Consider the following 22,377-nt stretch of genomic DNA (forward strand, 5'->3'; position numbering starts at 1 on the left):
GTATTCGGTAGCTGTGTCACCCACCAATGCATGAATGCAGAACCGCTGCCAAACAGTGACTGTATCTGATAGGATGCAATCACCCTTCAGCCTCTAATTTTGCACACAGCAGCTCAGTTAATTTTTGGATCGACTTTTGTCTAGCTGGGTGGTGTAGCAGGAATAGCTGAAATTCAAGAAATCTATACCTAGTTTAAGATTCCTTGTGGATTTAGAATAATATAATTTAGAATAATCAATACAGGGTTAAACCTCTTCAGGTCTTGCAGCTGTTTATATCACATGGATGGAATTTTCAAATCTTAAATAGTGTGCCAGGGATGTAACAATAACATTAGCTAAGATACTGTATTAAAGTGAAATGTGTGTTATTTCTTTGGAGACACGACTGTTTTGGTGGTATTGTCCTCAAAGCCTTATTCAATTCTATATTTAAAACAAATGTTATTTTGTAACTCGTAATTTTGGCATTTAGTGTGATGTTAATCATCACACTAAAGTTATATTTCAGGTACAAAGCTTGGTGAAATAATTTATCAAGACATGTTTTACACTTTATGCATTTTATGTTCCACAGATCAAAATGAAATGAAAGAGAAGATGCAAAAAAATGTTAGCATTCAAACAGAAAAAAATCTAGCTAAAGTAAGAAGGGGAAGATGTAAACTAGGCAATCACAGGTTAGTTAAAAATATGTATTTATTTATTGATTAATTGATTGATTTTCACACATTGCAGGTTTCTGCCACTGAAAATGTACCATAGAGCAGATGACAGGAAAAGCCTGTCACCTGCATGAGCTACCACAATTTACAATATTTGTCCATTGCAATGAAACAATCATATCTTAGCTGTCAGTTACATCAGAATATTGAAGACAGAGCCAATGTCAACAGATCCTCTGCACAAACTGAAGCCACAGCTATTGAACTAACAATGTGGACCTATGGTGGTGTGTGAGGGGAAACATATAGCGTGACAGGGGATTGTAGAATATATCTGATATACTCCAAAGGCTGAATTGATGCCCTACAGTGCATGCTTACTAATCTGCCTAATATTCCTAATATGCCAATTGACTATAATTGGTTAAATAATATACATTATTAGCATTATAAATGGATAACAACTGTCCATCTGGTGCTCCCGTATTGGCTCCTGCTACTGTCAATCACAGCAAGTGAGCCAATGAGGAGAGAGAGGGGGTTGGGACCAAGCCATGCTAGTGTGTGAATGGACACACAGAGTAGAGGCTTGGGAGCGATTCTGCTGGGGTTCCCTATAGCAAGCAGCTTGCTATCGGGGCACTCGGCAGGAGGGAGGGCCAGAAACACTGGCGGAAAACCTAAGAAGAGAGGCTGCTCTGTGCAAAACCACTGTACAGAGCAGGTAAGTATGACATATTTGTTATTTTTTTTCTCCAAATCTGTCTTTAATATCACTTTACTTTTTACTTGTTAAACTCAGATACCTGTTAATAGTTTTTTTTTTATATTAATTAATTGAACAACTGTTTTGAAATGTATATTTTGTTTATTTTGTTGTTGAATATATTTCATAATATACATAGAACAACAGAGTGTTTTGAAATATTTAATTTCTAAAATCCCTCAATACAACAGCCAGGGTGCTATGTTTTATTTTTCTTTCCAATTTATAACAAATTGAGACACAGCTTGTTACCAGGTTGTGAGAAATCAATATAGAGCTTAAGTGGTTTAAAAAGGGGATCATTGTTACAATGAAAATAGTGTATCTCAATCAACTGCAAAATGTTTGCCAACACACTATCATCAAGCACCAGCCAATAGGAAAGCCCTTAACAGCTGTCAATAGGCTCAAATCATCAATATAACACAAGCAATTATCATGCATATTTTGCCTTTTAAGGTTGAATATGCATCTTATAAAACTCATACCATGCTCATTTTATTTTCATTACCTCCTGTAGGTGACAAGCCATATATGAACTTTTTTGCATCTCGAATGTTGTTTGGAGAAACTTTCACAAGTTGGTTTTGTTGCCAAACTTTTATTTTGCTGGAGAACCCAATTATATTGAAATGATCATCTGGTCTCAAGTCCCGAAGAATAGTAAATAAAGCATCTTGTGTCTGCAAAGAATTGATTTGTTGAGCAACATTTCTAGTAATATACATATATATTAAACTATAAAAGGATTAGGCCCCAGCCCTAAGCCATAATAGCTTATCAAAGAAAGGTAATGTAATTTGCATTTAGTATTTTGTTGAAAACAGGAATGTAAGTTAACATATATTTGAAAATACTGGTACATGGGAAAGCTACAGGCTAATTTATGGGTAGAAAATGCAGTTAAACATGAAAAAAATGACAAGCACACCCACAATAATCAATGTTTATTAATGCTTGTATTCATAAAATAGTTTGTAGTACATTAGAAACATTAGACATCATACACATTGCCCCAGTGAGAAGTCACTGTTCACAGTACATCGGTCATGAATAGTATAATAGATCTGCATATATGAACAGTCAACATAACAAAAGCAGAAGTGCCAAGTGTAATTCATACCAGGCAGAAAAGCTGAGGCCCCCAACACCCCTAACATGCTAGTCTGACATCATCATATAGTAACTTCATGTCATATTAGAATCCCAAATTTTGGGGTCTTAACTTTTCAGCCTGCCTTGTGATGCCAATGACAAGTCACCAAACAAACCAATAAAATTTAATGGAGAAATAATGATGCTACTTTTATCCAATTCATATTTTTTTCACTTAAAATAATGGATTCCAGGTTTAGGTTAGTAAATGAATCTAAAAAATGTCTTTAAAAATTGTCAAAATGAATTATGCAAAATAGATCTTGCTGAATTTATTTCACTGCTGTCAAAATATGGTAAAATGTAATGGAAAAATTTAATCAAGCTGATTCATAAATATGCAAACATTTCCACCAACATAAATGGAAACCTTTTATGCATCATTTTACAAATAGATTAGGTGATGTTTTCATTTCCATGATGATTTGCTACTATCCCTTACTAAACTCCTACTTAAAAATATTGTTTAGGTTAGGTGTTCTCTGCAGAGCGTGAATTTGTATATTACCCCCTAATAATTCTAATTGGTCTGAGCAGGAAATTGCCTCTGTGTTTTGAGAAACGTTTGATCGCTTTACCAATACTGTTTACCTATAATGTTAGGCTCAGTTCACACTATTGCAGTTTTGCGTGCTGCTGTAAGGGATTTCAGACGAATCGCTATCGGAAATGCGCATAGGAATTCCCGCAGGAGAATTGCCGGTTGCACACGCATGCACACGTGCACACGCACGGCGAAGATTGGCACCAGACGGCCTATTTATGGAGTGTCTCTGCTCATGTTGAGTGCTGACTGGTCTTCAGCTCCCCCGTGTCCTGCTTGTTCCTGTGTGATTCCTTTGTTGCTGACCCAGCTTGTTCCTCACCTGACTCTGATTGTTCTCCTGATTGATACTGGTTCCTGACTTCGGCTCTGCTCCTGACCTTGGTTTTTCCTTCTGATTCTGTACCGTGCTGCCCGACTGTTGATGACCCTGGCTATTCCATGACACGATACAGGACATACTCATTATTGAATCCAATTTTGTTAAAAGTGTTAGTATTTCATATTTCAAATTGCATATGCTCATACTTGGGAACTTGCTGGCATGTATCTGAAGATTCTGGCTTTTTGGCTAGGGTCAATTCTGTCTGTAATTCGTTTTCTGGCTTCTTGCGTATTGATATGAGTGACTGCAGCTTCAATCCTGTCAAACAGAGCATTGCCCAGTATAGCTGCTGAGAGCAGCCTACTGTGAGTGGAAGAGAGCAGTGAGAGGGGGCGCCTGCTTAGAACACAGGCATCTTTCTCAGCATGGGTGCCCACTGGGGAGTGAGGGTGGACTGTCCTTTTTCCCCTAGTCATGTGACAAATTACATGACTAGAGATAAAATTAAGCTGTTTTCCCTCCTGGGATAGCACTTGGGATAGCACTTGAGCTCAGAATAAGGTCTGAACTGTGAATACACAACCCTGGAACCTCTGTAAAAGCATCCTAAGAGACTCTTAGCCATCCTACCTCCCTCAGAGTCCTTTGGCCACCCTCCCTCTCATAGAGCCACACAGGACCTCTTAGTTAAATGGACCCCACAGAGTCCCACAGCCTTCCAGTTCTCCTTCTTTTCATCCCACCAACACAGCAACATTTTTTCCTCCCACTGATATCAACACAGCTAAATTTTTTCCTCCTACTGATACCAATGTAGGGACATTTTTATTTAATCACACATATGATGGAGGCACTTCTTCTTTTGCCAGTGTTAGCCCTGTATTTTACAGCACGACAGTATGTGCACCACTATGAAACTTATAGTTTCTCCTCTGCACCACAACCATTGGCACTATGCTGCAACCATTACATAAGTCTTGGTGCAGCACCCCCTGCTCCGCCCTTTGTCTACCCCCATTCTCAGACCCACTGATTTAAAAAAAAGTTTCCAGGTATATATGTAGCACGTTTTTACATTTTCAGGTTAGTGCTTTTGTTGTACCATAATATTGTTATGTCATACTAGAGTAATATCTAAATATAAGCTGGACAACCTTAGTCCCAGGTTCCAAGACCATAATATTTGTTCTTGCATTTTCAGTCTAGCAAGTGTCAGAAATCCAAGCACAACACTTATGGTTGTTGGCTATGGTAATTCTACACAACTGGCATGCTCTGACTTTTTCTTTGCCTGCTCAGCTGCTTTCTTTTTCTCTTTACCCAGCTGCTTTATTTTCCTTCTGGTATGGTAGATTATGTTCTCTCTTTCTTCTCCATGGTCGATTCTAATTTAATTTCTTATGGGCAGTGATGCTTATTTTCCAGCTGTGTTAATCACACACTCCAAACCATTCTACCACCTTGTGTTTTTCTGGCTGACTGCTGTCCAGTACCACTAATGATACTATTGTTTTCAGCAGAATGTACACTAAAGAAAGATTGCTAAGAACCACACAGAGGATGATCAAGAACCACACTTTGAGAGCCAATGGTCCTGAGAAAATATGCTAGAATTGCATTTCAACATTTATTAACATCCCTCCAGATCAATTATATTTAGCTCAAGACTGCAAATAACTAGTCAACTGACTACTACAAATTACTGATTACTTTTATGTATAATAATGATATATTATCATTAAACTTTTTCCATGTATATATTGGTGCATATTACAAAAATACAGCAATTTTGTATTGCGTTGTACATGGATATAGTGGGTTATACCTAGTGCAATGAAACAGAATGACTTACTAAAGCTGCCAGTAGGCATACAATGAATATCAACGAATCTGGCCAAATTCAGTTGGCCTGGGAAATGTTTGGATAACTATGGGCATGCTCACACACGTACAATAGCTGTTATAAATGCCCATGTTTATACACTGCTGACTGCACAAAAATTGTTACTTGGACCTTCTGACCACCTTTATATGATCAGGGGCACCTTCAAATAAACAGGAAAGAAAAATAAAGGCTGACATTTTTTTATTTTTCCTTTTTATTAATGCTAGTTGCCTCACTGTCATGTTCACCAACATCTTTAAATTCTTTGAATGATGGATCCACAACAAACTTGCATATAAGGTCTTTTTTCCAACTTTCTTCATCTGTATACCGACTTCTGGTCAATCACTGTGAAAGTCAGTGGGCATAATAGCCAGTTAACTAGTATCTTCAGGAGGAAGTCAGCATTGAAAACCCCCTTATTTCACTTAAGAAATGTTTACTTTAATCCTTTACATCAGTCTGATGAGCAAATGGGTAGATCCAAAATGGCTAAGCCAAAATTTAGATTTTTGGGTTGCATGTGGCATTCTCATGTCTTTTTCAGTCTTTGTGGTATAAAAACGTGCGTAAATGAGCCCTCAAAATGTTTCAACTGATAACAGTTATACTGCCTTACATAATACTGCAACCAAACACTTTTGGAAATGTTAAAAGTCCCTTTCTGGCATAAAACGTAAGTTGGAGATGGAGTACAAATGTTCCATATTATTTTTTTGTTAATGGTATTACATTTTTACGCCCCCCTAAAAAATGATTCCACTGCATTGGACCCACTGTTTTAAATTTGACTTGACTGATCTAAAACAATAGGGCTATCCTTCTGATTCACTACAAGTAAAGTGATTTTTTTTTTTGCCATGTGTTTCCTATTTCAGAGATTTCCCTACACTTCCTGTCCTGTAAACACAACAGAAAGTAACACTCCAGAGTGAGATAAAATCCCCTCTATTTCTGTTCTGGTGACAACTCAAAATTCTGGATTTTCTCTTTCAGTGGTGGTTACCAGGACATTATAAAGAGGGTAAATTGAATCATCCCGGTGACAGCAATAAAAATCTGATAGTGGTTTTAACCCTTCACCACTCTGAAAAAAAATTACCCCTACACCAAAAAGTAAAAAGAAAAAGGTCCTGGTTTTACTAAAACTCCATAATTTTATGTGACCATTCAACTTTTCTTATCTATACATTTATAATGATTTTGCCAAATTTACCAGCTGGAGGTTAGTCTGTCTCCAGCTGTTAAATTTGGCAAAATCAGTGACCTTTGTCATATAAATGAGAGGCTGTTGTCATTAATGAACAGTGAATACAAACATTACATCAGTATTACGGGAACAGTCTATCAGCAGCCAGACAACGACAATTTAGAACATACCAAACATTTCTAAATGAGTATGTCATATTATATCAGCTCAAATCTGAACTGCTCGATCCTAAATCTTGCCTTTTTCATTTTTACATATGTTGACTACATGTTGATTACTTTTAGCATAAAATATTTACCAACATTTTATGATGTAATTTAGTTAACATAATAAAAAATGTAAATACTTTAAAGGATATGTTCACCTTTTATCAAAAAATATTAAATGTACATTTTTTTTGCAGGTAAAAAATGTGCATTTACTTTTTATTGTTTTTAGAGCCCGTAAAGCATTGTGCCAGTGATCAGCAGATCGTCTCCTGCAGAATGTCAGTGTAATCCTTCTGATCGTACCTTGTACGGGCAGGCAGTTTTACACTGACAGGAAGAATCAATGAACTATCACAGCGCTCCACAGTGCCATGGTAGTTAATTGAGAACTACAAGCCAACAGCCGCAAAAGCAGTCGGGACTTGTACTTTCCCATTCACAGAACTCTGTGAATGAATGATGCAGTTGGGTGGGCAGAGCTCTGCACAGCCTTGTTTTTTTTTAAATTGTGACAGCTAGCGGAGAAGAAGATCGGGAGGGTGTGAGGGTCGGTTGTACAGTAACATGTTACATGTTACACCGTGAATATGGTTGTATCGTAACATGTTACGAAGGGTGAACTTTACGATTTTAATTATTTTAATTGAAGATTTGTTTGGCATGTGTAACTTTTATGCCATGTATACAATGCTCTTTTCTGTCACATATACATAACTATTTTTTTATTATGTTTGGTTTAATGATTCAAATTGTGAAACAATAAAAAATCCTACAAACCAAAAGGCTTTCCTAGAAAGAATGTTGTAGAATGGTGATCACATAATAAGCACATTTTACATTTAATGGAAAATCCCTATACGGATTAAAATGCTTATACATGCGATATTTGTGTGTGAGTGAAGAGGGAAGGAAATATGTACAATGGTGGTAGTGAGTCACTCAATTCAGGGCCCATTCACACTTGTACTTTGTGGTAATGGCACTAAAACACATGTGATACCACAAGAAAATGGTAACACACCTGCTCTATGTGCGGGACCATTCACTGTAAATGGCACCCCAATGCATTGTACAGTGGAGCCCAATGCACTAAACACCACAGTTCCCCAAATTCATAAAACATGCATTGCGGTGCCCTGCATTGCTAAAAGGATTGTGCGTGTTTTTTCATCCACTGTAGTGCATTGACAGCCCTTTCATAATTAAAAGGGCTGCTATAATGCAAGTCAACATATACCACAATGTGCATTAATGCACATGTATTAAAACACTGCAATGAAATGCTTAATTGTGCATAGGCCTTCAATTTCTTGATAATCTCCTATCTGGAATCAACTCAGTTCAGACACCCAGTGGCACCAATATGTCTTCATTCTCCTAACATTCTTGGATTCTTTCTATAAACCTCGCTGCTTTGAGGTACTCAGTACATAGTGTTTGGCATACTTTATTTATATCAAACGTTCTAATGATGTCAGGTTGGCTTGCAAATTACTTTGGTATTGTTCCAAAAAAAAAAAAACTAGTGTGATAAAGTAACATCTGAAGAATGTGGGTTTCTGTAATTATAAACTTTTCAGAAATCCCTTCTCCCTCTGATTAGCGTGCTTGCAGGAGATAAAGTATTAACATATTCTTTTTACAAAGCTGAATGTGAACACAAAGGATTACTTGTAAGACAGTGTCTGATGTTCCACAGTTCTACCCATGAACTGTAGTCAAATTCAGATCTTCTTTAACAAGGAAAAATCACTTGATTCAAATCCACCATCTAAATGGCACTTTGGTAATAAAGGAAAATGTTACGCATCAGTGACCTCTTTCTTCAGCATACTATAGAATAAAATTGATTCTAGTCAATGTCTCCAAATCATCTGAAAGTTAATAACATCAGTATTGTCTTTTTCTGTCAGGAGTCTGATGTTAAAGTGTAATTAAACCTTCCAATATAACTGTATTTTAAAAATTTGCAATTAAAATGCGTATGAATACCTTTTATTCCTCCAATTTCTTTTTCAAGTGTATAATTTATTTGCTTTTAGAGCTATGTGCCAGCACGGTTCACATGCTTCTTCTGCCCATTTCCAGATTTACACCAGTGGCTGTGCTCTACCTAGGCAAGACTTGGCAGACCTGAAATGGTAGGTTATGTAGATCAGTGGTCTTCAAACTATGGCCTGGGAGCCGACTGTGGCCCTTTGCATACCTTTATCCAACTCTTGGGGTACTATTCCTCCAACTGATACACAGAACTCTTCCTCCAACAATATGGCAATAATTCCTTCACTAATACCAACAGGGGGGCACTATTCCTCCCACTAATACCAATGATGGGGCACTATGCCTCCCACTGACACCAGCGATGGGGCGCTATGCCTTCCTCTGATACCAACAATGCAGCACTGTTCCTCTAATTGACACCATCAAGAGGCACTATTATTTCCCCTAATACCAAAGATGGGACATTGTTCATTTCCAGGATAGGACATGTTTTGCCCCCTCAAAGTGTGAAGCAAAGTACACTGTCCCTTTGTATAGAAAGTTTGGAGACCCCTGGTGTACATGAAGAGGAGCTGAGAGGACCAAGCTCTGCATTTGGGGTGTGTGTCTTAGAATGACAACGCTGCCCCTGCATAGACAAATAGGAGTGAATGTTGCCATCCTAGCAGGGGATGTTCTAAAGAAGGCATCATCACCTGGTAAAACATATAAAAAAAATCTAGTTTTCAGAAGGAAAAGGACATTGTTTAAATCTGGGGTTTAGATACAATTTAATTCTCAGTGCAGGGCTTTTAGTGAATGTTAGTGTTTGGCGTAATGACTTTTAACCTAAGTATAGTCCTTAAAGTGGATCTTTACCCTCAAGTTTAAGTTTCCTCCTCTCCACCCCTTCTTCCCTCCACTGCACACATAGCACACTTTTCTTAACCATTTTTTTGTGTAAGAACTTCAGGCCTGCCCCTTATGTGTGTCACTCACCTAGGTTAATGACAGCATTATGCCCACATGGCCTCCTGGGATATGCACGGCATAGTCATTCAGTGAGAAAGGAGGGGGGCTGGCCCTTGGGCGTGTAATCATGAATCCCAGCACCTGAACCTGGAAGAGTCAGCAGACCTCCTGATGACATCACATAAGAAGATACTAAGCAGGGGCAGACTCTGATAGAATTTTGCAAGACACTGGTAGATCTACTGGGAGGGTGAGTATCTGAAATGTTTATAACCTGCAACAAAGTTTGGATTGGTCTGAAAAAAAAATCAGGTGGAGAAGGTGGAGATCAGCTTTAACAAACCTTGACACGAAGGGTGGACTCATACCTTTGTGTTGCAGTAATGTGTTTTACCATAATGCAGGGCCATGCAAGGAGAGGAAGCATGTTACTGAGCAGATCACTGGGTGAATTATGTTGGAACGACAGACCACCTCTTCCTCTCCCTACACCCATAGCATGGTGGGGGGGGGGGGTTCTGTAGTCCACAAAAGTGAACTACAGGGTAAAACATTGCTTCAGATTTCAGTGCAGCAGAGGCACTGTAACTCACCTCAAACAGGAAATTAGGAGCTCACCCAATTTCTGTCAGGATCTACAGGTATTTGTATTTGAACCATTTTAACTACTTGCCCTCCTGAGGATTTACCCCCCTTCCTGACCAGCCCTTTTTTGGCTATTATGAGCTGCACTATTTCAACTGGCAATTGTGCGGTCATGCAATGCTGTACCCAAACGAAATTTACATCCTTTTCACACAAATAGAGCTTTCTTTCGGTGGTATTTGGTCACCTGTGCGCTTTTTATTTTTTACGCTATAAATAAAAAAAGACAACATTTTGACAAAAAAAACATATTTTTTACTTTTGGCTATAAAACACAGAGGCATAGCTGGGGGAGGGGGGTTACATATGTACCCGGGCGCCAAGGTACAGGGGCGCCAAAATGAGGCTTACAACCAGAGGCTTATTTGCCGCGAGGCAAACAAGGCGTTTGCCTAGGGCGGCACTTTTTTAAGGGGGCTGCGCGGTGCCGCCGCCCTCCCCCTTCCAACTGAAGGTACACTTAGTACAGGGGCGGGCAGTGAGCTGCTGTGTCTTACCTGGCTCTGTGTCCCAGTCCCACGATGATCCAGTCCAGGAGGCGCTCATGGAGGAGGGGTAGAGAGGTCCGGTGTCTTCTTTTCCCTGGAAGCGATGTGTGGGCGGGATGACATGCCGCCCTTGTCATCTGGCCACACCCTCGGGATCACTGGACAGCCTATGGCAGCTTGTACCTCCCTCTGCAAGCTCCGCCTCCTCACCGGTGATTGGGCGCCAGAACTGTAGCTCAGGAAAGGCACACAGGCGGCCAATCACCTGCAAGGAGGTGGAGCTTGGAGAGGAGGAGCAGCACGAAGATCGAGTGAGGGAGCGGCCGGAGCAAGTGAAGAAAACAGCTGATCGGTAAGTGTGCCGTGCAGATGGTGCTTCTGCAACCAGGTATGCTGGCTGTGGATGGGAGAGGGAAGGAGCTTAGGCTGGAGCAGGGGTCAGCAAGGTAAGTGTCATTGGTGTCAGTGGGAGGAATAGTGCCCCATCATTGGTGTCACTTATGTGATTAAACGGGGGGGTGGGACTGGGGCGCCAATTTTATAGATCGTCCCCGGGCGCAAAATATCCTAGCTACACCTCTGATAAAACATATATAGTAAACTTAAAGTTAGTCATAAATTTAGGCCAAAATGTATTCTGGTACATGTCTTTGGTAAAAAAAAATCCCAATAAGTGTATATTGATTGCTTGATGTGAAGTTTATAGCGTCTACAAACTATGGTATAGATACTGCAATTTACGCCACTTTTTGTTATACAGCGCTGCACTAGTTTCCCTGACAATTGCGCGGTCATGCAATACTGTACATAAGTGAAATTTGTGTCCTTTTTTCACATAAATAGAGCTTTCCTTCTGTGGTATTTGATCATCTTCATTTTTATTTTTCACGATATAACGATAAAAAAAACGATATTTTCTCAAAAAAACTCAAATTTTGTCATAAATTTAGGCCAAAATGTATTCTGCTACATGGTTTTGGTAAAAAAAAATCCCAATAAGTGTATATTGATTACTTTGTGTGAAAGTTATAGCGTCTACAAACTATGGTATAGATAATGGAATTTACACAGCTTTTACTTTCTGATTGCCTATCATTTCTTTAGGTGCTAAAATATCAGAACAGTACAAACACCCCCAAATGACCCCTTTTCGGAAAGTAGACACCCTAAGCCATGGCTGTCAAACTGGCGGCCCTCCAGCTGTTGCCAAACTACAAGTCCCATGAGGCATTGCAAGATTGACAGTTACAAGCATGGTTCTCAAAGGCAGAGGCATGATGGGACTTGTAGTTTCGTAACAGCTGGAGAGCCGCCAGTTTGACACCCCTGCCCTCTGCTGAGAGGCATATTGAGTCCATGGAAGATTTATTTTTTTTCCACAAGTTTTTGGAAAATGGCAAAAACATATATATATTTTTACACAAAGTTGCCACTTAAATGATATATTGCTCACACAAGCCATGGGTATATGTGGGATTACACCCCAAAATACATTCTGCTACTTCTACCGAGAGTGAGGATACCACATGTATGAGACTTTTTGGGAGTCTAGCCACATACAGGAGCCTGAAATCCAATGACCACTTTGAAAGCCTGAAAGTGCGTAACTTCCTCTTTTTTTTACTTCCTCACTACCTCACTACCTATCACAATTTCGGAGGCCCTGAAATGCCAGGATAGAACCAAACTCCCCAAATGACCCTGTTTTGGAAAGTAAACACCCCAAGGAATTTAAAAAGGCATGGTGAGTATTTTGTTGATCTAATTTTTTCTCACAAGGTTTTGAAATATATAAATAGAAAAAATATATTTTCTTTCTTCATTGTCCAAAACTTGTGCCAACAAACAAGATCTGCAAAATACTCACCATGCTTTTTATCCAAATTCATGGGGTGTCTACTTTCCAAAAAGGGATCATTTGGGGGGGATTGGTGCTATTCTGGCATTTCAAGGCCTCTCAAACTGTGATAACCAGGAAGTGTAATGAGGAAATAAAGCCCTTTAAATGCCTGAAGGTGCTTATCGGCTTTTGGGGTCCTGTACTTGGCTAGACTGCCAAAAAGTCTCTCACATGTGGTATCCCCATACTCCGGAGAAGTAGCAACATTTATTTTGGGGAGTAATTCCACATATACCCATGGCATGTGTGAGCACTAAATCAAGTGACAATTTTGTGTAAAAAAAAAAAATTTTTTGTTCATTTTCCAAAAACTTGTGGTAAAAAAATAAATTCTTCTATTGACTCAACATGCCTCTCAGCAAATAGTTTGGGGTGTCTACTTTTGGGGGGTGGGGGCATTTTATGCCCAGCATTAGAAGTTTATGCCACACATCACTCACTCTTCTAACCACCAGAAGAACAAGCCTTTCCTGACACTTTTTGTTCACATGAAAAAAAATCTGTATTTTTTGCTAGGAAATTACTTTGAACTCCCAAACATTATATATTGTTTAAAGCAGACACCCTAGTGAATAAAATGGTGGGTGCTGCAATTTTTTTAAGTCACATAGTACTCGCACAGCAATTTTTCAAATGCAAATTGTTTTAAAAAAAATATACTTTTTTTACTTTCAATGCACAAAAGCACAATATATTGGCCAATTATTTGGTAAAATATAAAAGATGATGGTATGCTGAGTAAATAGATACCAAACATGACATGTTTTAAAACTGCGCATGCCCTGTGAAATGGCGTCAAACTGCATACATTTTTAATATCCATAGGCAACACTTTAAAAGCCTTTACAAGCTACCATTTTAGATTTACAGAGTAGGGCTAGTGCTAAAATTACTGCCCTTGATCTGATGTTCGCAGCGATACCTCACATGCATGGTGCAACCACTGTTTACACACTGCCACAGGGTCAACGCGTGCAGGTGGGGGGGTGAGGGTGCTTTTTTTTTTAAGTTAGTTTGATTTTTTTAATTATTTTTACACTGTCCCTTTAATTTTTTTTTTGATCACTTTTAATGCTATCACATGGAATGCAAATATCCCCTATAACTTCAATGGGCATTGTCATATATTCTTTTTGAGAAATCTGGGGTCTATCAGACTCTAGATTTCTCCTCTGCCATTACATTATCTAATCTCACCAAGATCGGTGTTATAGATGCTTTCCCAATTTATAAATGGCAATGTTTATATCCTTCGAAACTGAAGTGATGAAATGCTCGTATCTTCCGATTTCTTAGACTAGAGATGATTGGCACAATTCTGGTCTCCAATCAGCTCTATGGTCAGCTGGCAGAAACTTCGGCTGCATTGTCAGGTTTGCCTGATGGCACGGGACTGCCCGAGAAGGCCATGGAAGGCAGTGGGGGAGGGGGGCATCTTATCCCACTGCTTGTAAAAGCAATTCTGCAGTTAATTAGCCACTAGGATTGCTTTTACATGAAAGCCGAGCTGCAGGCATCATCCTGGTAGAGCCACTCAAAGTCCAATGATGTACCAGTATGTCGCTGGTCCTTGTTGGGTGTATATGCTATGTTCCTTTTTTTTGTATGCAGCCTGTGGGCTGAATGAAAAAAAGAGAAGAAGTCTCTGGCAGAAATGGTATACCCACCATTAGCATATACCACCCTGCATCCACCTACTTCTAATGGTGGGCTCACATGAAATGTGCCAACAAATATTATAAAATATATATGCCAAAGCATAGGGGCCATCCACCCACTGGCCACCCCAGGTCCCCCATACTTCAGCATATATGCTCTTTTTTTAACTGCGGATGAAAAATCTCATCCAACAGCACTGCACTCACCTACTTATGTATATTCTGAGAGCAAGACCCTGTTGCTGTCAGAATAAACAAAACGGTGCTGCAGCTGAATGACATCCTCATTTCTCAAGCAGGCTTTTTCCCATTTCTAAGATGGGTATTTACAAGCCATTGGGGGAAGCCCTGGTTATTACGTCTCACTGTGCCACATGCGCCAATTCCAAGATTGTACAAATGTCTAAATAGTGGCATGCTTGAATAAAAATTGTCCTTGTATAAGTGGTACCCAATATGGAAAAAGGATGACACCAAGTCCCAAACTATCTTGCCACTGCTCCCCATGTAGTCTGGGCATCTGGGGGGCTCCACGTGACTATTTTTTCCCTTGTAAATCTGAAACTTATTTGTATAGCCTGTTGCCCTCTCACAGGTCTTATACATTTTGACCCCATATCTGGCACTCTTGCTGGGGATAAATTGTTTGAATGCAAGGCGGCCAGAAAAATTGAGGGACTCATCATACAGATGTTTTGCTGGAGAGTTTAGACATCTGCAAATTTTTGGTTAAGGTGCTTTACGAGTGGCCGAATTTTGGGAAGCCAGTCAAATTCAGGGTCACCCCGAGGACAACAGAGTGTGTTATCATTGAAATGCATAAAACACATTATACTCTCATATCTATGCCTGGCCATAGCAGCAGAGAACACGGGCATATGATGATCTGTGAACCAATACAACCACAATTAATTTTTTTTAGTAATGCCCATGTTGAGGGCTAGGCCCGAAAAAAAATGTAAATTCGTAAACCATAATGGGTTTCCATGTGAATGGTCTGGCAAGGTTTGAATTTGGGTTGGCGGCGATAAAATGTTGTGCATATAAATTGCTTTGATCCACAATCAATGCATACAGATCTGTGAAAAACAGCTCCAAAAAATCAAGGGAAGTATTTAAATTTGCTGTTTCCACCTGAATTCCAGATTGGGCAGTGAATGGGGGAAGTACAGGTGCTGCAGAATGTGTGGGCTGCCAATCGGGATTTGCAAGCACATCCAGAAGGATACTAGGGGCTCTACGGGCCTGTGTGAAAATTCCTGGTGGTTGTGGGACAATACTTGTGCTCGCCACCGACCCAGCTTGTACTGCACTTATGGGACTCGCCATATCACGTCAGTGATACTGAAGTGCTGGTATGTGAAAGACCAGGATGTACTAGGCCGCTGGTGCTCACCAGTTCACCAAAAGGTAGAGCAGCACTAGTACTGGCACTCTGCTGCATATGAGAGTCATCATGCAATTGTAACATCTCAGCAACCTGGGAATGCGGTTGGTTATGCCTGATCTTAGCAGGGACCTTTTCTCCATTGTCTGAGCTATCTGTCAGGGTGCCGCTGCTGTCTACAGGTTCGTATTCTGAGGCTGATTGTGTCAGTGAGTCTTCCCCTTTGGTCTCATCTGACATGCTCAGAATCCTGTAGGCCTCTTCACTAGAGTACCTTTCCATTGACATTTTGGTCACTAAATTTATAGGTACCTAGTGTGACTCACGAGAAAAAGAGCACTTGAACGGCTACAAAAAAAGTTACCGGCAAGTGCTAACAGAGATCAGGCCTGATTCTGCGAAACACTGCGGTTTTGTGTGCAATGTATCAAGTGACAGTGACCTACTGACTTTGCACTTGCTGGGGGAGAAGGGGGGGTAAGCATGGGGGCTAAACGCAGGTGCTGGCCAGTGCTGGGGCTGATCCCGCTAATGCTGCATTTTTGGGGACACTATACTAATGTGAACGCTGATCTATCAAAGATATTGATCCATTCAGACACTATACTAGCATTGGAGGTTTATAGTGTATGTGAGCACTTTCCTGGCAATCAAGAGGTTAAATATGATTACTGGTGTACTGATGGGCAATTCGACGCTGTCTGAGAGTGTCGCAAACTGATGCCAACTGATGCTAACGCTATCTGAAGTCACCGGCGACACTAATACAGTGATTAGCAAAAAATCTGTGCAATGTACTAATGGCACAGGTGACAGGGCTGTGAAGGGATTAACCGGGGAGGGGGGTGATCAAGGGGTTAAATGTGTCCTAAAGTGTGTTGATTCTTCTCTCTCTGGGACTGAGGATTTCATAATTTCATGTACCTGTGTAACTGTAAACACAGGTACAGGAAGATCCCTGATAGGACAGGGATCGATCATCCAACTTAGGCTGACCATCACTGGCCTAAATTGGATGATTGATCCCTCGGGAATCAAATCACGGCACCCACGGGTCGTCACATCCCCCGGCCCGAGAAAACCGCGGGAGCGTGAATTGCATATATATAAGTGATTTTGCGCACCCGTGCCACCCTGTAGCAGTATTTCTACTATAGGGCGGCGCTGAAGTGGTTAAACATGTCCAGTAAAAAAAAAAATTAAAGATCAAATCTTGCCATAAATTTAGGCTAAAATGTATTCTGCTACATATCTTTACAAAAAAAATCCCAATAAGTGTAAATGAATTGGTGTATGTGAAAGTTATAGTATTTACAAATGGCGGTATACTGTAGATACTGGAATTTTTTTTTAATAATAATGAACAGCGACTTATAGCGGGTCTGCGGCAGGCATTCTGGCACTGGGGAAACTGACTTGGTGTCACTGACATCCCCAGTGACACCAATACAGTGATCAGTGCTAAAAAAAAGCACTGACACTGTACTAATGGCACTGGGCAGGAAGGGGTTAACATGAGGGGCGATCAAAGGGTTAACTGTGTGCTGGGAGTGTTTTACTAGGGGGCGGGGGTGTGTGCTTCACTGTAAGCACACTGCTCTGGATGGCTGTACACAGCCATCCAGAGCAGTGTGCCCAAACTGACAGGGAGGAGAACTGTTAGTAAACAAAGCAACCCTCCTCCCCATCAGTGATTGTCGGTAATCACTGTGCGCCAGTGGGTAATCACCAGCCAGGACCTGGTGATTGACAGCCGCGAATGGTGGCACGGGTAGGGCGCTCACACGCGCCCCCTACCCAGATGTGCAAAATCAAATACAGTATACAGTGGGGATCGAAAGTTTGGGCACCCCAGCTAAAAATTTGTATTAATGTGCATAAAGAAGCCAAGGAAAGATGGAAAAATCTCCAAAAAGCATCAAATTACAGATTAGACATTCTTATAATATGTCAACAAAAGTTAGATTTTATTTCCATCATTTACACTTTCAAAATAACAGAAAACAAAAAAATGGTGTCTGCAAAAGTTTGGGCACCCTGCAGAGTTAATATCTTGTACTGCCCCCTTTGGCAAGTTTCACAGCTTGTAAACGCTTTTTGTAGCCAGCCAAGAGTCTTTCAATTCTTGTTTGAGGTATCTTTGCCCATTCTTCCTTACAAAAGTCTTCCAGTTCTTTGAGATTTCTGGGCTGTCTGTCACGCACTGCTCTTTTAAGGTCTATCCATAGATTTTCAATTATGTTGAGGTCAGGAGATTGTGAAGGCCACGGCAAAACCTTCAGTTTACGCCTCTTGATGTAATCCCCCGTGGATTTCGAGGTGTGTTTAGGATCATTATCCATTTGTAGAAGCCATCCTCTCTTTAACTTCAGCTTTTTCACAGATGGCATCAAGTTACCATCCAAAATTTGCTGAAATTTTATTGAATCCATTTTTCCTTCTACTCGTGAGATGTTCCCTGTGCCACTGGCTGCAACACAACCCCAAAGCATGATTGATCCAACCCCATGCTTAACAGTTGGACAGAGGTTCTTTTCATTAAATTCTGTGCCCCTACTTCTGCAAACGTACCTTTGCTCATTCCGGCCAAAAAGTTCAATTTTAACTTCATCGGTCCACAGAACTTGTTTCCAAAATGCATCAGGCTTGTCTATATGTTCATTTGCAAAGTTCAAACGATGATTTTTGTGGTGAGGACGTAGAAGAGGTTTTCTTCTGATGACTCTTCCATGAAGACCATATTTGTACAAGTATCTCTTTATAGTGGAATAGTGTACCACAACTCCAGTGTCTGCCAGATCTTTCTGGAGGGATCGTGCAGTCAAACGTGGGTTTTGAATTGTTTTTCTCACGATCCTGCGAGCTGTTCTGTCTGATATTTTTCTTGGTCTTCCAGATGTTGCTTTAATTTCCACTGTTCCTGATGACTGCCATTTCTTAATTACATTCCGAACAGAGGATATTGACATCTGAAAACGCTTTGCTATCTTCTTATAGCCTTCTCCAGCTTTGTGAGCGTCAACTATTTTCAGTTTCAGTTTTCTAGACAACTGCTTAGAAGAACCCATGGTGCTGATTGTTGGGGCAAGGTCAGATGAGTCTGGGCATTTAAAACCTTTGAGATTGACATAACCTGGTTTTCCCAGACGATGATTGAGAACAATCCATGACACTGGCAGGTCTCAGCTTTGCAAAGGGGGCAGTGCATGCTATAAATTCTGCAGGGTGCCCAAACTTTTGCAGACGCCATTTTTTTGTTTTCTGTTATTTTGAAAGTGTAAATGATGGAAATAAAATCTAACTTGTTGACATATTATAAGAATGTCTAATCTGTAATTTGATGCTTTTTGGAGATTTTTCCATCTTTCCTTGGCTTCTTTATGCACATTAATACAAATTTTTAGCTGGGGTGCCCAAACTTTCAATCCCCACTGTATATACGTGATTTTACACACCCGTGCCGCCCTGTAGCAGTATTTGTGCTATAGGGTGGCGTGGAAGTGGTTAAAGAGACATAACATGCGGAAATATGTATGTTTTGTTGTTTGTGTCCAAAATTTTGCTATCACACTGCAGTAATGTTACCTAATGTGGAAGTCAGGTATAATAGCAATATACCTAATGCAGTAGTGTATATAAGTTGTGTTTACAGCTCTAAATGGGTAAGTTGTGTTAGAACTCAGGGGAGAACAATATTAGCAACAATTATGCTGCGGAAAAAAAAGAGGGGGCATATCTGAGTTTAAGAGTAACCATTCAGTTGTCCTTTAACTTGAATGAGACCCTGTCACCAGATCATTAACTTCAACAACAATCTTACAATAAGAATATATGTGAATTTAACGCATTTTAAACTTGTTATATTCCTATAAAAGCCCCCCAAAAGCCTTGAAACTGATGCTGGGCACCACAATCTGATGTAAGAAGCCACAGCGGACTCAGAACTGTCAATCAAGTGACAATCTATAGTATTCCCCTACACTCCTTCCCTGGCTGCTACATTAAAGTTTGTGTAGTATAGTGAAAGGAAGAGGGGAGATGATGGGCCAGCACAGGAAATAATTAGACTTTTCCGGAAAAGGAAGGGGGGCTGTGCAAGGGAATTGACTATTTTGAAGGAGAGAGATTTGCTAACAACTTGAGAGGCAAATAGCAAGTCAGGAAGAAAAATTGCTTCTTTTGACTAAGATCAAGTGTAGTTTCTGTTCTTATTAGTATCCTGTAAGGGGTGCTCTGCCATCATTCTGGCCTAATGGCTAGGATGATTGGCTGTATAGTGCCCCTGCTGGTACTATGGGGTTCCTAAGGGATCTTCCCAGTGGCAAATGAAGCTGAATCAAGAGTGCACCACATAAGGTGTGGACCAGGAGTATTTCCCTGGTGTGGAGGGTTTTGAGGAGCCCAGTGCCTCCTGATTTGAGCAGTGCTACCTGGTCTGGTCAGAGGCTGAGAAAGCAGAGAAGCTTGTGGTGTCAAGCACCCCCTGAGAGTGGCAACCCAGGGCTGTCAGAGTAGCACTATGGGTTTGGGATTTTACTGTGTGAAACTGCACTAGGTCACAGCACCTTTGCTTTTTAGCTGAGGCCGGGGCAATTCTTGTTACCAGACCAAAAGGCCTAGCCAATGCATGTACAATAGCACTTTTTTATCTTTGCATATTTATTTATTTTGTGTCACTTTTCACTTATATATGTGTTCCTTTATATAGGTTTTCCCTTTTCACTCAGGATGGAGGGTGCAGGTCTTGGGCTTACTCTGAAGCCTAGGGGAAAAATGTGTGGCCATCAGATTTCTTCTCCTCCTACAACATATAATAACTCTAGCATAGACACTGCAGCTTCATTCCCTTCAGTATAATAATGTCAGTATTTGGCAACATATATGGCAGTTACTGGATGGATATATTAGACTTTCACCCAGCTCATCCTAGGCTGTTTAATGGAAAACTCTCTAGACAGTCCACAGGATGTCATAAGTGGGAGTGTCAGATAGGCAGGATGTTAGTTGTAGCCAAGCAGTTTTGGCACGCAAAGCAGAAACAACATAACATTGCAGATATTGGCTATGCAAACTTCTTCAAGCTCCACTTGCATAGCTCCCCAGAAGCTCTTACCAAATAATGAGGTGCACAGTAAAGCAGTTGTCAGTATTTATTTTGTGTCACTATGCACTTATATAAGTGTTCCCTTATATACACTTTCTCTTTTGACTCAGGATGGAAAGTGTGGGTCTTGGACCTACCCTGAAGTCTAGGGGAGGATGTATGGTTCCTTCTTTTCATACCATAGGTGTTTTCTCTTTAGGAGAGCCCCACCTAGTACTCATTGGTCAGCTTTGGCTGAATATGAGGAGAGAAGTCCTTCAGGCCTTTTAGCTAGGTGGACTTGAGTGTGCCTTAAGCCTAGTACACATGGGCCGAATGTCAGACAGCATCGACCAGTTCAATAGAACCCGGCCGACATTCAGCCCATGTGTAGGGCAGCCAGTCCAACAGAAGCTGGCTGTCATGGCGGCTTCTGTCAAAGGGGCATGACCGAAAAAGATCTGCCGATCAGCTCCTGATCAGCACTCTCAACCTCATGGCTGAGAGCACTGACCCGAGTGTTCTGGCGGGGGGGGGGGGGGGGCAGGGGGAGATCGCTGTGCTAACATTGGATAGTTAGTACAGTGGCTCCTCCTGAGCTGACAGTTTTTTTTGTTCAGCCCGTTGAATGAAACTGGAAGTGTGTACAAGGCTTTACTTCTGCAAGGGGGAGGGGGCAGAAGCACACCCAAAGTACTCTTTTTGTGTGTGTTCATATGCACTCTTTTGGTTCACTTTCTGGTGTTTAGCTTTTGTGCACCTACCGTGGGCTTACAAAAAAAAATTATGGAAAGGCAAAACTCTGCAATCAAGCATTTACAGTTAGTCATTTGATATATTTTTGGTATACGTTGGGGACAGATAAGCTTCTTTCAGTAGTTAACAACTACAAATCTTCTGTCCTGTACTGTGCAATTAATGTAGAATAATAATAATTATCGTCATGTAATTATTTAGGTGTATTTTTGCACATGCAAGAACCGGATAGTCTCTATGCAGTGCTCTATTTGTCAATTTAAATTAACCTGCTGTATCTAACAGAAGATGGTAAATTGACAACACTCTGCTGTTTTTCAGGGGGCTCATAGTATGGCCCACCAAGGATCTTTTAATGACTCCAGTGACTACTGGATGTTTATTGGGCTCCGTTTTCTGCTCAACAGAACCAGACTATCACTAAGCATTTGGCACCTGTGGTAAAAACAATAAAAAGCAACAGAAATAATTGTTAACAATTCCTGGCTAATAATTAAATTGTGAGGTTAAATGAGAATACGCTCAATGCATGAATATTACTGAGGGGTGTATTTTTCCAGCACAATAATACAGCTCCTGTGTTTGTCTTCAGGTGACTATTCAACACCTCTAAGTAAAAGTTTAATGACACCTTTCAATTAAGTACGTGACTAGGGCTGTTTTGGGAATTGCTCCTGTTGAAATTAGAATTGCTGTTTGCTCAGCAGCAACCATGGAGTTTCTTTGGCACAGCTTAGAGCAGTTCCCAT

The 22,377-nt window shown here is 40.6% G+C and overlaps 1 protein-coding gene across 2 annotated transcripts in view; it reads right to left on the reverse strand.

Moving 5' to 3' along the window:
• Positions 1 to 22,377, reverse strand: part of ITIH5 (inter-alpha-trypsin inhibitor heavy chain 5) — a 111,439-nt gene that overhangs the window by 33,881 nt on the left and 55,181 nt on the right. For both annotated transcript variants that reach the window (XM_089653427.1, XM_089653426.1), the window contains exon 8: positions 1,943 to 2,114. In XM_089653427.1, the coding sequence (XP_089509553.1) occupies positions 1,943 to 2,114 (172 nt within the window). The remainder of the gene's footprint in view (positions 1 to 1,942; positions 2,115 to 22,377) is intronic.

Source organism: Staurois parvus, unplaced genomic scaffold (assembly GCF_062004578.1).
Source record: "Staurois parvus isolate SC_StPar_1 unplaced genomic scaffold, SC_StPar_1.0 ptg000712l, whole genome shotgun sequence".
NCBI lineage: Eukaryota > Metazoa > Chordata > Amphibia > Anura > Ranidae > Staurois > Staurois parvus.